Source organism: Muntiacus reevesi, chromosome 9 (genome assembly GCF_963930625.1).
Source record: "Muntiacus reevesi chromosome 9, mMunRee1.1, whole genome shotgun sequence".
NCBI classification, from domain to species: domain Eukaryota; kingdom Metazoa; phylum Chordata; class Mammalia; order Artiodactyla; family Cervidae; genus Muntiacus; species Muntiacus reevesi.
In genome coordinates this window covers 5,341,448-5,358,357 of record NC_089257.1, presented here as the reverse complement: position 1 = coordinate 5,358,357, position 16,910 = coordinate 5,341,448, and the positions used below count along the sequence as shown (strand labels likewise).

At 36.6% G+C, this 16,910-nt stretch overlaps 2 protein-coding genes across 2 annotated transcripts; both read left to right on the top strand.

The window, feature by feature from the left end:
• Positions 1-1,681: 1,681 nt before the first annotated feature.
• LOC136175288 (olfactory receptor 10AG1-like) lies at positions 1,682-2,650 on the top strand. The gene has a single exon (XM_065945607.1). It carries the CDS (start codon positions 1,700-1,702, stop codon positions 2,648-2,650), a length of 951 nt encoding a protein of 316 aa, XP_065801679.1. The 5' UTR covers positions 1,682-1,699.
• An 11,139-nt stretch (positions 2,651-13,789) lies between these two features.
• LOC136175373 (olfactory receptor 10AG1-like) lies at positions 13,790-14,752 on the top strand. Its single transcript, XM_065945695.1, has one exon. The coding sequence runs from the start codon at positions 13,790-13,792 to the stop codon at positions 14,750-14,752; it is 963 nt and encodes a 320-aa protein (XP_065801767.1).
• Positions 14,753-16,910: the final 2,158 nt, after the last annotated feature.

The following is a 16,910-nucleotide window of genomic DNA, read 5'->3' as shown; positions in this document are numbered from 1 at the left end:
TTCTAGTGGAACTAGAGAAATATGAGAGAATATTTGCTGGCTCAATTTTATTTATCAAAGTATTAATGCAAAAACAATAGTTTGTGAGGCTGGAAGATGGGAACAGATATAGTAGATTTAATGAAATATGAAAACACAATTAGAAGAACAAACATTAATAAACTGCTATGAGAATTGTCAAAGTGTTGACCGCCTGATATCTGATTACATGAACTTGAAGTGAAGCAAGATAACAGGCCTTTGTGTGTGTGTGTTAATCCCACTCATATGCTTTTGCCATTTGCATTTCTAAACTAAATAATCAAAGGGTTTAAATAAAGTTACATTTATTAGATAAAATTATAACAGAATTACATAGGACATATTTTATTTGGTTGTAAGAGAAGTAGATGACAATGGATCAGAGAATCACATATGTTAAGAAAAACTATATTAAAATCTCATGAAACTGAAAATCACTCAGTTGTGTCTAACTCTTTGTGACCCCATGGACTATACAGTCCATAGAATTCTCCAGGCCAGAATACTGGAGTGGGTAGTCTTTCGCTTCTCCGGGTGATCTTTCCAAACCAAGGATCAAACCCAGGTCTCCCACCTTGCAGGCAGGTTCTTTACCAGCTGGGTCACAAAAGAAGCCTGGGAATACTGGAGTGGGTAGCCTTTCCCTTCTCCAGTGGATCTTCCTGACCTGGGAATCAAACCGGGGTCTCCTGCATTGCAGGTAGATACTTTACCGACTGAGTTATCAGGGAACCCCAAATATCATGAAGAATGGGTCATATTTATGGACTGAGTTAAAGATTAACTGGCATTTGTAATGCAATGTACAACGGTATGAATAGGGAACGTTATTGGATCCCATGATGTAACTAATGCTTTTCATGTGTAGCAAACTGATGGGTGAGGTACACAGAGAAGGACAATATGATTACACGTATCTGTTCCCCCAGTAACAAGGAATAAGTCTAAGAAAGTCAGTTCTCATTGAAGTAGAAATGGGAGGGCTTAAAATGTTTTGAATAAGAATTAGGTAAAAATTTTAAGTGAAATCTTTGAATTGAAAGGAGATATAATAAGTCAATAGGTACAGAAAATGAAACTGATGAACTCAAAGAAAAACAATAGGAAGCCTGTGTCATATATAACTTCACCCTGAAAGGGGGTGAAATAATTTAATATTATTGCTGCACAATAAGCTCTAAATAAAAATGCATGCATCTTATTGTTTCTGGTATATTACTGCTGCTGCTCAGTCAGTTCCATCATGTCTGACTCTTTGTGATCCCATGGACCATAGTCCGTCAAGCTCCTGTGTCCATGGAATTCTCTAGGCAAGAATACTGGAGTGGGTGGCCGTCCCCTGCTCCAAGGAATCTTCCTTACCCGTGGATCAAACCTACATCTCCTGTATCCCCTGCATTTCAGGCAAATTCTTTTACTGCTGAGATACCAGGGAAGCCTCTGGTATCACTACATCCAAGTGTAAAAATGAAGATTTTATTTCTCTAACTGATTTTAACTGCACGTCAGTTTATTGCTGAGGTTTCAAATCTCGTTTCTTAGAAGCTGAGCAAGGCAAAGGCAACAGTACTTGCATGGACTATGTAAATAAGTTCATGCATCTAATTCAGTTAACAGAAGGGAAATGCTGCTCAAAAGCATGAATGAATTAACCGTCTTGAATTCACCATATCTACAGATGGAGTACAAATTAAGAACAGAAAAATCAAACATCACTGCAATGATGGAATTTATCCTCCTGGGATTTTCTGATATTCCCAATTTCCAACGGATTCTTTTTGGGATATTTTTAGTCCTCTATCTGACCATCCTGACGTGCAATAGTGTCATTGTGCTGGTAACAAGAATTGACCCCACTCTCCAGACCCCCATGTACTTTTTCCTCAACCACTTTTCCATTTTAGAAATCTGTTATGTAACTGTCACTATCCCAAGAATGCTCACAGACCTCCTGAGCCAGAAAGGCCGCATTTCTTTCATTGCCTGTGCTACACAGATGTGTTTGGTCCTTCTGTTTGGAGGTTTAGAGTGTCTCCTCCTGGCCGTGATGGCCTACGACTGCTACCTGGCCATCTGTAACCCTCTTCACTATGGTCTGACCATGAGCCCCCAGGTCTGCGTCCAGCTGGTCACTGCCTCCTGGGTCAGTGGAGTTCCTGTTGTAATTGGGCAAACATGGCAGGTTTTCTCTCTGCCCTTCTGTGGGTCGACCACAATCAATCATTTTTTCTGTGACCTCCCCCCAGTGTTCAAGCTTGCTTGTGGGGACACATTTGTGAACCAGATAGCAGTCTATGTAGTTGCAGTGGTGTTCATCATGGTTCCATTTCTGCTGATTGTTGTCTCCTATGGCAAAATCATCTCCAACATTCTGAAATTGCAATCCGCCAGAGGGGGGGCTAAAGCCTTCTCCACTTGCTCGTCCCACCTCACCGTGGTGGTCTTATTCTACGGCACAGCCTCTACCACCTATTTACAACCCAAGCCGAATCAATCTGAAGAAACTGGGAAGCTGATCTCTCTTTTCTACACAGTTTTGATCCCAACGTTGAATCCCATTATATATACGCTGAGGAACAAAGATATCACCGTGGCACTGAGAAAACTACTAAGAAAATTGTCAACCTGACTCGAAGGCTTGAAATTACGGAAGCAATTTGTTTCTATGTTTCTCATGAAATGCATCAGAAAATATCATCTAGTATTATGTCTATGTTCCTATGAAATGATAGTTAATATCATCACTGCCATCTCACATTATGTAAAAGGACCGTAATTTCAAAGAGTTAAGAGTTTCTGGGTTATCAAAGCACACATTATCTCCATGACAATGATCTATTCTGAAGACCTATCTTTCCTTTCACTGGGAAAGAGTGAGTTAAGAGATTTCCTGAGCAATAAAATGATAGTTAACTGCTATAAAACTAATGATCAGGGTCATGTCTTGTAAGAAATTTGCTTGAAACTTCCCATTCCTTCAGACATAGTCACTGTCCTTTTCTGTACTGAGGATTGGATTTAGACGATGAGAAAAGAACAACCACGTCCAAGTTGGTGGGCGTAGCGGAATCTTAGAATGTTCTAGCATTTTTTCCTTCTTTCTCTGTTTTGCAAGAGTACAAACCCTGAAAGGATCCTTTGTTACCTCAGTGCTGACTCTTCTCTAGTGACTCCATTTCCTCTGGCTTGTAGCTTCAGGTTTTGCTTTGGTAGTGTCTCCTTAGGATTAGGAATATTGGGAATTTAAAGTATAAAGGGCATTGGGTTGAATGTTGATCCCTCTAAATATATGTCAGGTTATAGTCTGCAAACCTGAACTTATTAAGAAAATAAAAGCCCTTGCAGATGTAATTCAGTTAAGGACTTTCAAACAAGATTATCTTAATGTAAGGGAAGGGCACTATATCCTGTGATCACTGTTCTTATCAGGGGGGAAGAGAGATGAAGTGAAGGCTAGAGATGCAGTGACACATAGAAGAATATCACATGAAGATGGAGGCAGCAACCGGGAGTGACACAGCCACGAAGCAAAGGAGGTCAAGGACCACGAAAGCTGAAAGAAGCGAGGAGTGGCTTTCCCTTCAGAGCCTGTGGAGGGAAACCTTGCCAGCAGTGTGATTTGGACACTGGCTTTTAAAGATGTGAGAAAGTCAACTTCTGTTGCTTAAACCACCCAATTTGTGATAATTTGTTACAATAGAACTACAAAAGATCTAGTGTACACATACACTATGTAAGCAGTCTTTTTATTAAGGTGCTTTTATGCTAATCATCCTGAATAAATTCTGTATCTTTTAGGAACAGTGATTAAAAAAAAAAAAGTAGGATTTTTTTTTTTTTTTAACTTTAAAAACTATATCAATGAAACCTCATAAAAATGTTTGCCCAAGAATGAGGGCTACCTGTGCTTGTCCAATATGTTTGTTAAAAGCTTTTCTAATCCTGCAAAAGACAACACCAGCAACGCAAAGGGAAGCTGCTTTCAGTTGGAGCATTTAGACACGGGCGTCCGTTTACCATGTGATGCTGCACAGTCTGTCTAAACAGTGCTTTAGAGACACTGCAGTGAAGAAATCCCACGCTTTTGAGACCTGTAATAAGTGCATAAATGTATGGATAAAATATAACTCTATTTTTGTAAAACAAAGGGAGATGGCATCCATATATTCATATAACATTTCACATGTGCATCTCTGTAGGTGGTGTGTATATATGTCAGCGGTATCTGGATGTGTATTAGAAGAGAGAATGAGCTTCTTTACAGTGAAGGGAGTTCAGATAATGTCTGACTTATTTATTTATGCTTTCTGGAGTATTGATTTATTATGAAGAGAATAATGTGCACATCACAAAAATCATAAATTTTATTCAGACAATAAAATACATGTGGAAGAAAATTACTGCATATCTTCTTTTCTTATTGCCTCCCAACATTTTACAGAATATTTAGTAGCTAACAGGGTAATTTTAATATCAGCCAAATAATCTTTGATATTTGAAATAAATAACATTTTTTGTGAACTAAACAAAATCAAAATATATAATATTTGATCATTTCTTTTAAAAAAAGGACTAAGATAGCTTTAATAATATTTACAAATAGAGATAAATTTAAGATTATGAAATGGATATATATGTACCTAGGCACTCTTCCATATGTATAATGTATACTTTATATAATATAAACATATGTATTTCAATATTCATTGGAAGGACTGATGCTGAACCTGAAGCTCCAATACTTTGGCCACCCGATATAAACAGCTGACACGTTAGAAAGGACCCTGATGTTGGGAAAGACTGAAGGTAGAAGGAGAGGGCATCAGAAGATGAGATGGCTGAATGGCATCACGGATGCAATGGACATGAACTTGGGCAAACTCCGGAAGATGGTGAGCTAGAGGGTGGCCTGGAGTGCTGCAGTCCATGGGGTCATGAAGAGCTGGACATGACTGGAAGACTGAACAGCAACAGCAAATATATATTTATATACAGCTATACAAAAATTAAAATGACTGATTTCACTCTGTTCACAGAGAGAACAAAAGACACACACAGACACACACACATACACACAAAACCCAGAAGCACATCTCACTTCAGTGATGACATTGGTTATTTGGGGATTTTTCTGTGTTCCCAATCTGGGTGTTTCTTTCTGGAATATTTTTCTTTTATATGTGATTATCCTGGTGAGAAGCAACATCGATACTCTCATAATGAGTTGACCAGGCTCTCAAATTCCCATGTATTTTTTCCTCAGTAACTTTTCCTTCCTGGAAATCTGTTATGTATCTATCACTCTTTCTAGAATATTCATAAATTTTCCCAGTCAGAAAGAATATATATATGTATGTATATATATATATATATATATATATATATATTTGCCTGCACTACAAAGGTATATTTTATTTTATTTATTTTGTTTCTGTTCTTGGGAACATAGAATACTTGGTCTTGGCAGTTATGGCCCATGGCTGCCATGTGGCCAACTGTAACTTTCCGTAACCTCTTCTAGTTAGAAACCAGGAGCTCTGTGTTCAACTAATGATTCTTGGCTCTTGAATCAGTGGTGTCACAGTAGGATAAGGCAAACATGCCAGACTTTCTCTCTGTCATTTTTGGCTCTAACTGCAGGCTGACCCGCGGCGATGATGTTTAGAGAGATGAGATGAGACGTCAATCTCTACAGTGGTACCATTGGTGTACCGTTTGTCACGATCCCCTTTCAATTGATACTTGGCTTCTACAGTAAAATTACTTCTCCTTCCTATGTTTGCCATCAGCAATGGAGTGAGCCAACGTTTTCTCCACCTGCTCAGTTCATATCACGCGTGTGAACTAAATTGCTTCAGTTGTGTCTGGCTCTCTGCAACTTTGTAGACCGTGGCCCACCAGGCTCCTCTGTCCATGGGGTTCTCCAGGCAAGAACACTGGAATGGGCCACTGTGCCCCTCTCCAGGGGATCTTCCCACCCAGGGATCGAGCCTGCGTCTCTTATGTCTCCTGCATTGGCAGTTAAGTTCTTCACCATTAGCACCACCTGGGAAGCCCCATGGCTGTGCCTTTATTTTGTGGACCCAGCAACATTACATACTTATGACATGATTCCAGACATTTTTACAGGGAAGATTTTTTTCTCTCTGCTTTCTATACGGTGTTACCCGATGTATAATCCCATGATATATACTCTGAGAAATAAGGCTGTCACGATAGCCTTGAGAAAATGACCGTTTAATATTTAACGTCTCATCCACTGCTTTGAGCTAGTGATCTTTTTCCCCACTTAGTTCTGCTATTGTCTTAATCAGACATTATTTGGAATTTTGCTTCCTGCCTTAATATAAATTGGTTATCCTCATGATCTTGCCATTTTATGCTTGACTTTCTGATATCAGGGTTATCTCCCTAGTGTTTCTATTTATAAGAAATTAATTTTTTTGCTGATCTTATATTTAAGGGACTAGTCTCTGTCACCAAAAATTCACTGCTTATTTGATTCATTGTTGTTCAGTTGGTAATTCATGTCCGACTCTGTGTCTTCATGGACCGTAGCATGCCAGGCCCCTCAGGCCTCCACTATGTCTCAGAATTTGCTCAAATTCATGTCTATTGAGTCAACGACACTATTAATATCCAGCCATCTCATCCTCTGCTGTCTCCTTCTCCTTTTTGCCTTTATCTTTACTAACATCAGGGTCTTTTACATTGAGTTGGCTCTCTGCATCAGGTGGCCAAAGTGCTAAAACAATATAATATATTTTATCTAGCAATTGGCCTCCTGATATTTTTATCCAAAATTCATAATGTATATTCTAGTTTGTCTCCCTCCACATTGTTATAATTTACTTAAAAGTAAAAGATTTCAGCTGGCAAAGATTACTGCATATGGAAAGCTTTAGAGAATACTTGTTGAATGACTATAGAACATGGGCACACTTGAATAAGCAAAAGTTCATACTGCAGAAAATGTAGAAAAGATGATCTTTTAATAAACTATATTAACTTAAATACATATAGTGGTACAAAAAAAGAGAGCTTGACCTTCACTTCACAAAATTTATTTTAAAATGGAGTCTCAGATAATTTGTAAACTTAAGTAAAAACGCATAACGAGTCTTTTCCAAGATAATGTTTATTAACTTCATGACGCTGGTGCAAGAAAAGTGTTTTTGATAAAATTATGAGTCATAACGTAAACATTAATCAGTTGAACTTCCTGGACTAAGAAATACTGATATTCAGAGTGAAATTTTTCAACATAAAAGGTTTAAATACACTGTTGTTAAAGGAGTGCTCTAAATCAAAAGAATCAAAAATTCAGGAGAAAAATTGACAATAGACTTGAAGATGCATTTCTAAAGAGACTAATCTAAATACCCAGAAGAAAAGAAGAAAATAACTCACTAGCAACCAGTAAATGCAAATTAAAACCAGATTAAAACCAAATGATATCTATGACACATTCATTACAAGGATGAAATAAACAAAAAGACTCACCCCATCACGTACGTAAAGGGTGAGGAGTAATGAAAGCTCTCACCTGATGCTGGCATATTAGCACACAGCCTGCCTTCATCGTGAAAATCTTACCCTTAGCCACGCACCAGGAGAAATGTGTGCACACGTGTGCCAAGGGAGGCATCCGAGAATGCTCACTTTGAATCATTCATAATGTCAAATCTTTATCAAACTAGAATCGAACGTAATTGTGGCAACTTCACACAGAGGAAAACCAAAGAGTTATAGAAATGAATAAAATGCAATTACGTACAGCATGTATTAAGCATATTTTTAAACAAACCAAATCATAATCATACTGTACATATCCTTTTTGTTAACCTAAAAAGCCGTATTTAGAACACCATTTATCATATGTATATACATAATTTCTTCTATTTCTTAAATTTTATTTAATGAGCAAATTCTATCATGGAAAAAAGCATAATGCTCTTTCTTATTTTTGGCTATGCTTCTATTTTTCCTGAAACTAATTCAGAAAAATGAATTAACTTTTATTATAAAAAAGTAGTAATCAAGCAACAAAAATATGATTCAAAACTGGCGATGCCACTGAATTGCTTTGAAAAACAAATCAGCATCTTTATAAAAGGACATACTTACAGCCAGGTTTAATTTTCCAACCTCTAAAACAACAACAGAAAATAACTTTCATTTGTGGTTAAGAGGCACTGGGTCACAACAAGCCAGTCTAGTTTCAAGCACTAGAAATTTTTGAGAAATTATAGAATGTATTTTAAAGGTATATAACTATGGGAGAAAAAAGAATAGATGACAATATCAAAATCAAGGCTCATTCAGTCATAGAATATTCATACTTTTTCAAGCCACAAATTTGTTACAAAATCACGGTATTGCATATCTTAGTATGTGCGCATGCTTACTGATTAATTCAAAGGGTGAGCACAGTTGTGATATTGGTTGATTGGATATTCTTCGCCACACATATACAGCGCATAGGAAAATGTCTCAGATTTTTTAATACTGTATCATTGTTCAGATTACAATTTACTTTTTTTTTTTAACAAATGAAGATGTTTTCTGTATATTGAAAGAAAAATTTTCTTCTGTGAATTGTTAATTCATCTGTTTTACCCATTTTTATATTTATACTTTGGACTTTTCCTCTGTATTAAAGAAGGAACCAGGATCCCTTTATTTCAAATCAGTTGTAATAATTTTTTCTGTTATATTAATTATATTTGATACTTATGAGGTTTGCCACTTTTTAGCATCTAGAATCATTTATTTTTACACAAAAATATATTACAAAAAATATTTATTTTTGTGTGTGTGTGTCCTGCATTTTAAATTTTAATGAGTTAAACTTTCCTTACTTCAAATTATAAAACCTCTTTTTATAATTTCTTAGAATACTTTCATCATTTCACTCTAAAATATACAAAATCGTGTATCATTTGGAGTTTATTCTGCTGTGGGACAGTTATCAAAAATACATATACTGTTTTTTTCCAAGTCTGCCCAGTTGTCCGAAAGACAGTTATTTTAAATGTCCACGCTTTACCAATTTGGTAGGCTATTTCAGTCAATGACAGATTTTCGTGTGTATTTGAGCCTTTTCTGGAGTTTCTGTTCCATCCCAGCAGAGGGTCTTTATTTACGCATGATGCTGCGCTGCGCTCAGCCGTTCCGCTGGTCCAGACTCTGCGGCCCCGGGGACGACAGCCCTCCCGGCTCCCGCGGGAGGCCGACTGGTCACCACGAGCACCTGCTGATCCAGAGGCCTTGTGGCTGCTTCCCAGCACCAGCTGTGTCTTGGGGACCCCTGCAGGATTCAGCCTGGCCGGCCTCACTCCCTTCCTGTCCTTTACGCATCCGGTCCCCGTGAGAAGCCTGGCCCGCCCCCACTACTCAGGGTCTGGGCCACAAGGCTCCTGATACTTTTAATTAACCTTCCAGATCACTCCCACTGTCACATTACTATGTGTTCCCTCTCTTGTAAATATTTTCACTTCATAATCATAAACCTTAAGAAATCACTCTTTACTAAATAATAGGAAACAACATCCAATTTTTGGGGTCATGAAAAACTGGCTCTAAGCCAAGATTTTTAAACAATCTTTATGTTGGAGAAATTTCTCCACATTTGAAACATATAACTCACAACCTTTTTGCTTAGCGTCTTTCCCCTGATCTCAGCTGGACTTATTCCAGATTCTCATTTTATTGTAACTAGAGGCTGAAAGTATTCACATCTTGAAGATGTAAAATAAGATTGGGAAAAATTGGTGGTAGGCTGCAAAAGAGAGGAAGAGTTTTCTCCTGCTACAATTAACCTCCTACTACGATTAACAGTTAAGGTAAGAATTGAATCCTTGTCTATTTGATCAACCGAAATAATATGTGTGTGTGTGTGTGTGTGTGTGTGTGTGTGTGTGTGTGTTCAGTCGTGTCTGACTCTGGAGCCCACGAGGCTCCTCTGTCCATGGAATTCTCCAGGCAAGGATTCTGGAGTGGGTTGTCATTTCTTACTCCACGTGAATTTCATGACCCAGGGATCAAACCTGTATCTCTTGCATCTCTTGCATTGGCAGGCCAATTGTTTACCAACTCTACCACCTGGGGAGCCCACAAATGATATTACTTAGCACCCTGTTCACATCTGAGAAATGCACTGTGTCCTCTGTTCCCTAGAGAGACTGAAGGAAAAAAAATATTCTGAGTAGTGAGAGCTTTCTGGGAAAAATTAAAAAAAAAAAAAAATACAACAAATCAGAGAATTCAAAGAGTGATGATTTTAATTAGAAATTTAAATGTGCCAAGTTGCAGAGATCCCTTGTGTAGTGATAACTACTTTTATTTAAGAGCACTTTATGTTTAGAAAAAATAGAATATTTAAAGGCCAGTTGAATTACTTTGATGAAACAAGTAATTCCACTTACAGTAAATATTCAAAGCCTCTCTAGTAAGAAAAATCAGCAACATTTCAAGTAAGAAAGGTAAATATGAAAATGATAGTAAGGCTTAATTCTTACTTTAAATTTAAAATTAATCATGTACACAGATTTTTAATGTGTAAATTATTAATTTTACACATGGTAGCAAATATTTTTGCTCATTAAAGCAACTTCTATATATTTCTGATTCTATTAAATAAAATTTGCAATCAAATAATTATAACAAATAATGGTATTAAGTCACTTTGAAATGCCAAAAAAATGTAATAGCTAAAGTGTAGGTATAGATAGTATTAAAGAAAACTTCACTTGAGCCCACATATTATAACAAAAAATGATTGCATATGTCTATTCAGTTTGATATTATAATAAGAGATTTAAAAGAAAGTAATACATAAAGTTTTAACCATTGGAATTCAAAGAACAATTATCTTGAAAAGTTATAGAATTCAGGATTTATAAAATAATAAAGATAACTTTAGTTTCAATAATGTTTTTAAATTATTTTCAAGGATTGAGGTATCATGTTTTATCAAATATACAAACATACTTGAAGTATACCTTGTTTTACTCTTGAAAAATTCAAACTCAAATCTTACCTATTTCATGTTATACAAGATTTCATCACCAAAATGTCATATCTGTACAATGAGAAATTATATTTTATATAGTACTGGAAATAATTTTATTCAGGTAATCAGTGAAATATTAAATGCTTTTATTCATAAAAATTATAAAGATTGCAATTCTATTCTTTTGTATATTAATTTTTCCTCTTTTAAGATTGAACATTTTAAATTAAAAGTGTCTGTTGCTTTACTCAATTTCAGAATCAAATAATGAACAATATGTTAAGTAAACAAGCGTTTTCTAAGATCTATATTGCTTCCAAGCAGGAAGACTAGGACTATTTTCCTAGACCATGCAATAACTATTTTCCTTAATCTCAGTCCTTAGATCCAGATCATGTAATATCAATGGGAAAGAAAAAAGGTATATGAAAGGAATTAGCCAAATTGCAACACTATGTGCTACAAAGTCATGTACGCTCTCCCTATTAGTTCTAGAGTAGAGGTGATAATATTATTAAATTATTGGCAGAAATTTAGTGGAGAATTCACATCTAAAAGTATGGGATTTTTATAACACTGTGATGATTGTTTAATATCTTATTTCTTCCCCACATTAACCATGTGATACCAAGCCAAGGTAAATTAGAGAGCAGTTTTTCATACTGTTAAAGCCGAGAGTGAAATTTAGAATAAAATTTAGCTTTTAATAAAAACACTAATAGCTAGCATAGCTAGCTTTCAAATAGACTTTCTATGAATGCCAAAACACTTTACGTTGCTTTATTGTATCAAATGAACTAATTCATGTAGCAGTGCTAACTGCTGGTACAACCGTTGTCGGTTTTGCAGCCAGGTGAACCATGGGAGGGAGATTACGCGCTTGGCATTGTCACACCGCTGGTAAGTGAAGCCATGGTTCAATCGCAGGCCATCTTGTCAGGATTGTATTTCTTGTCCATGACACTATGTTTAGACTGTGCTTGGTGGAAAACTTGAAACATAAAGGGTGGGGGACTGAGAAGCAGGGCTGGACTCATGTTGAGTCAATGATGCCTGGAGTGGAATATTTAAGGAGGCAGTCACTTTAACAATGGTGCAATGCAGAATCAGCCATGAAACTGAGTGTGTGCTCTTAGATTCTGTACTAGAGGAGTCTCATCCCTTATTTAGGTAAGACTGTATCCTACTCCTGGCCCTGATTAAAGGAAAAAATGGAAAAAAGTAATCATCAATGAATAACTCAATACCTCTACCAAAAACAATTTTTCCAGGGAGTGTGTTACAACCCTGGCAACTAAAGATTTAAGAACATTATGCCATGTTAGTAATTATAATTATAGGACTATGACTTAAACATATTAAAAGTGATAGGTAATTTTATCAATAATATCATATTTAATTATCTCAAATAAGAAAGTAAATAGTAAGTTTAAGCAATTACTTAATACAACCAATGATAAATAACAGTTAGGATTCAAACTTAAGTATGATTTTAAAAATAGGCACTGATTTGCAATCATAAAACCAATGTGCAAATGAGCAATGTATCCATCATTGCTAAATCTCAATATCCTAGCTCAAGAAAAGTGAGTTTAGAAACTGTTATCTGAATTATTATTATTATTATTATTATTATTTGAGGAACAACAAAGACATCAGAGATGCACACAGAACATGGGGGAAAGCGTGACAGGAAGTATCTTACACAGCTAGTGAACAAATTCCAGGTGACCCCTCTTTTCCCACAGTGACCCTCTGAATTGTTTCTCTCTTTATCTATTCCCACACAACTTTTCCAGAATAAAACCCTCTGATAGCCCCCACATAGCATCTTACTGAAATATATGTATTTTATTCCCCTATGTACAATAAAATAAAATATTCTCTCATGTTTCTTATAAACTGCCTAATAATGTGAATTGTATATAAGACACGTAAAAGGTCATCAAGTGATGGGAGGGAAATGAAGAGTTGAAATATGTAGCTGAAAATATATAAGGGAGATAATTTCTGTTAATAGTGCTACTGAAGTATGTAAAGTCATAGAGAAATACAATAAACTTGTCAAAAAATGTATATATTTGAGGGAATTCCCTAGCAGTCCAATGATTGGGACTCTGTACTTTCACTGCCATGAGCCTGAGATTCAATCTCTGGTTAGGTTACTAAGATCCCACAAACAGTGAAACATGGCCACAAAAAAATGTCAGTATTTAAAACTGAGATCACATGACAACACCGTGGGTCTGTCTTCAATAACTATCAGTTTGTCCATTGTCTGTGCTGAGCGGGGCATTCGGGGCTTCCTTGGTGGTTTGGGCGATAAAGAATCCGCCTGCAAGCAGGAGACCTGGGTGTGATCCCTGGGTCGGTAAGATTCCCTGGAGAAGGGAATGACAACCCACTCCAGTATTCTGGTCTAGGAAATCCTATGGACAGAGGGGCCTGGCGGGCTACAGTCCTTGGGATCAGAGAGTCAGACACGACTGAACGACTAACACTCTTAACTTTTTTGACTTTGGACTGTATTCGGAAAGAATGCCCTAAAAGATATTTCAAGGGAGAGTGTATGGTGCTAACACATGGATTATAAACTGAGAAAGGGGAAATGCATAAATAATAAAATTCTTAAATTAGAAGCAGTTGCATTGATCATGAAAATCAACCTGGATACCCTGATACAATTTATAAAACAGGCACTGATCCCTGGTGGTAAAAATAAAAAGCAGATAATACATTTACCCTTTTTCACAGATGGAACATCAAGAAAAAGCACCAGAAGGTAATCTCACTAAATTGACGGAATTCGTTCTCCTGGACTTTGCTGATGTTCCTCATCTCCAGAAGCTTTTATTTGGACTGTTCTTACTCATCTATATAATTATCTTGATGGGCAATGGCATCATATTTCTGATAACAAAACTAGACCCTGGTCTCCAGACCCCCATGTATTTTTTCCTTGGCAACTTTTCCCTTTTGGAGATTTGCTATGTGTCTGTTACACTCCCCAGAATGCTCACAAGTCTTGGGACACAAAGAAGAACGATTTCTCTGGTTGCTTATGCCACACAAATGTGCTTCGTCCTTACACTTGGGGCCACCGAGTGCTTCCTTCTGGCCGTGATGGCCTGTGATCGCTATGTGGCCATTTGTAGCCCTCTGCGCTACCCTATAGTTATGAACCCCAAGGTGTGTGTCCAGCTAGTGGCTGGCTCCTGGGTCAGTGGAATCCCAATCCAAATAGGACAGACATGCCAGATTTTCTCTCTGCCCTTCTGTGGTTCTAACCTCATCAACCACTTCTTCTGTGACATCCCTCCCATACTCAAGCTGGCCTGTGGGGTCACTTTTCTGAATGAACTGTTGGTCTTCACAGTTGCAGCGCTGTTTGTTTTGGTTCCATTTCTGCTGATACTCGTCTCCTACGGCAGAATCATCTCCACAGTCCTTAAGTTGCCCTCAGCCACGAGTCGGGGCAAAGCCTTTTCCACCTGCTCATCTCATCTTGTGGTCGTGGCATTGTTTTTCGGATCAGCCATTGCCACATATTTAAGACCCAAGACGCAGGGCTCAACGGGAACTGACAGAGTGCTTTCTCTCTTCTACACGATCGTGATGCCTGTGTTTAACCCCGTGATATACAGTCTGAGGAACAAGGATGTCATGATGGCCCTGAGAAAATGGCCAGGTAAACACCTTAGTTCATGCAAAAAGTGACTTGTATTTCAGAACTTGATTTCTTATATGTGTGTTACAAATTTTCAACAGATATTTATCTAAACTCAATTTATCTGTCTATAAAATGGTAGTTATTACCAAAATAAAAATTACTTGTAACACTGAGAAACCTTTCTGTCTCCAGTTATACTGTAGTGTATGGATCAGCAATAGCAAAAAATAGCTCGGGAATTCTATAACCTTATTGTGAAATGTTCTTTTGTAGTAAGAGCTATAGAAAAGAACTGCTATAAGAGGCCCATTTGTAATACAGACTCAGTTATATCACTTATTGGAAAGCATATTATTCAGTTCCATAGAGTTGTCATGGAAATTTTTAAAACTAAGTTAGTAATGCACATTAATTAAACTGTTATGTATAGTTTGGCCTAGCAATTATTATACAGAGAAATAATTTCTTAGAGTGAAAAGTACCTCTCATTGGGAATGTAGTTTAATAAATGATATTGTACAATGATATTAGCAATTATTAGTCATCATTTATGTGTATATCATTAAATCCATAATAAGATTTGTTGAGTTGATAAAACAAAAGTTATTATTGAAATCTTTATGTACAATAAGATGAGCTTGGAGAAAGTGATGGGAATATTCACAAGTCATATAATATATTTTCCTAGAGATGATAGTAGGGATAGGAAAGTTAGGGTAAAAGGGAAAGGATTTCAATTTTTGTAAAAGTAAGTATCTGCTATAAAAGCACAAGTATTATACACCTTAAACCTTACATACATACACATATTAAAAATGGTCAATACAAAAATAATCATTATTGTTAATTATGGAAATCAAAGTAAATCATTCTATGTTTCCCTTTGTTTTATTGAAATTGTACAGTTTATTACAATAAACTTGTGCTATTCAGGTAATCAAAATAACACAATTGGTATTCATTCTGGACAAGGAAATCACAATTATTAGTCATGTGTGCTATTTCTGTAGTTACATATTTTTCAAAATTCCATGTATATATATATAATAATCCTTCATATAGACAGGCAACAGATCATTGCAGAATATGACCAGTCACCATTATTCAAAGTTAAAAAGCATGATGAAGCTTGAACCGTTACTTTTAAAGTTTGTTCCCATAAAAATATATGCCAGTTCTGTGCACATTTATGTGGCGCTGGCTACTTCCACATGGATAGGATAGGGAGGTGCAGTAACACTTTCTCCCTGGGAGAAAACAGCCAGGTGACATGTGACCAATTCTGATAATAAAGTGAAGAAGAAAAAACCGACTCTTATTGAGAACCAAGTAAAAAATACATCACCACGATTCACAGATAATACGGCTATCATAACCTACTGAAATCTAATGGAAATGATTGAATACAGGGGAGGGTAAAAGAAGGAGAACTGCAAGGATTCTTTAATATCTGCAAATCAACCAATGTAATACACAACATTAACAAATTGGAAGATAAAAACCATATGATTATCTCAATAGAGGCAGAGAAAGTCTTTGACAAAATTCAACACTCGTTTATGATTAAAACTCTCCAGAAAGCAGGAATAGAAGGAACATACCTCAACATAATAAAAGCTGTATATGACAAACCCACAGCAAGCATCACCCTCAATGGTGAAAATCTGAAAGCATTTCCCCTGAAATCAGGAACAAGACAAGGGTGCCCACTCTCACCACTACTATTCAACATAGTCTTGGAAGTTTTGGCCACAGCAATCAGAGCCGAAAAAGAAGTAAAAGGAATCCAGATAGGAAAAGAAGAAGTGAAACTCTTGCTGTTTGCAGATGACATGATCCTCTGCACAGAAAACGCTAAAGAATCTTCCTGAAAATTACTAGAGCTAATCAATGAATATAGTAAAGTTGAGGGTATAAAATTAACACACAGAAATCCCTTGCATTCCTATACGCTAACAATGAGAAAACAGAAAGAGAAATTAAGGAAACAATACCATTCACCATTGCAACAAAAAGAATAAAATACTGAGGAGTATATCTTCCTAAAGAAACAAACGGCCTATACATAGAAAACTATAAAACACTGATGAAAGAAATCAAAGAGGACACAAACAGATGGAGAAACATACCGTGTTCATGGATTGGAAGAATCAATATTGTCAAAATGGCTATTCTACCCAAAGCAGTCTATAGATTCAATGCAAT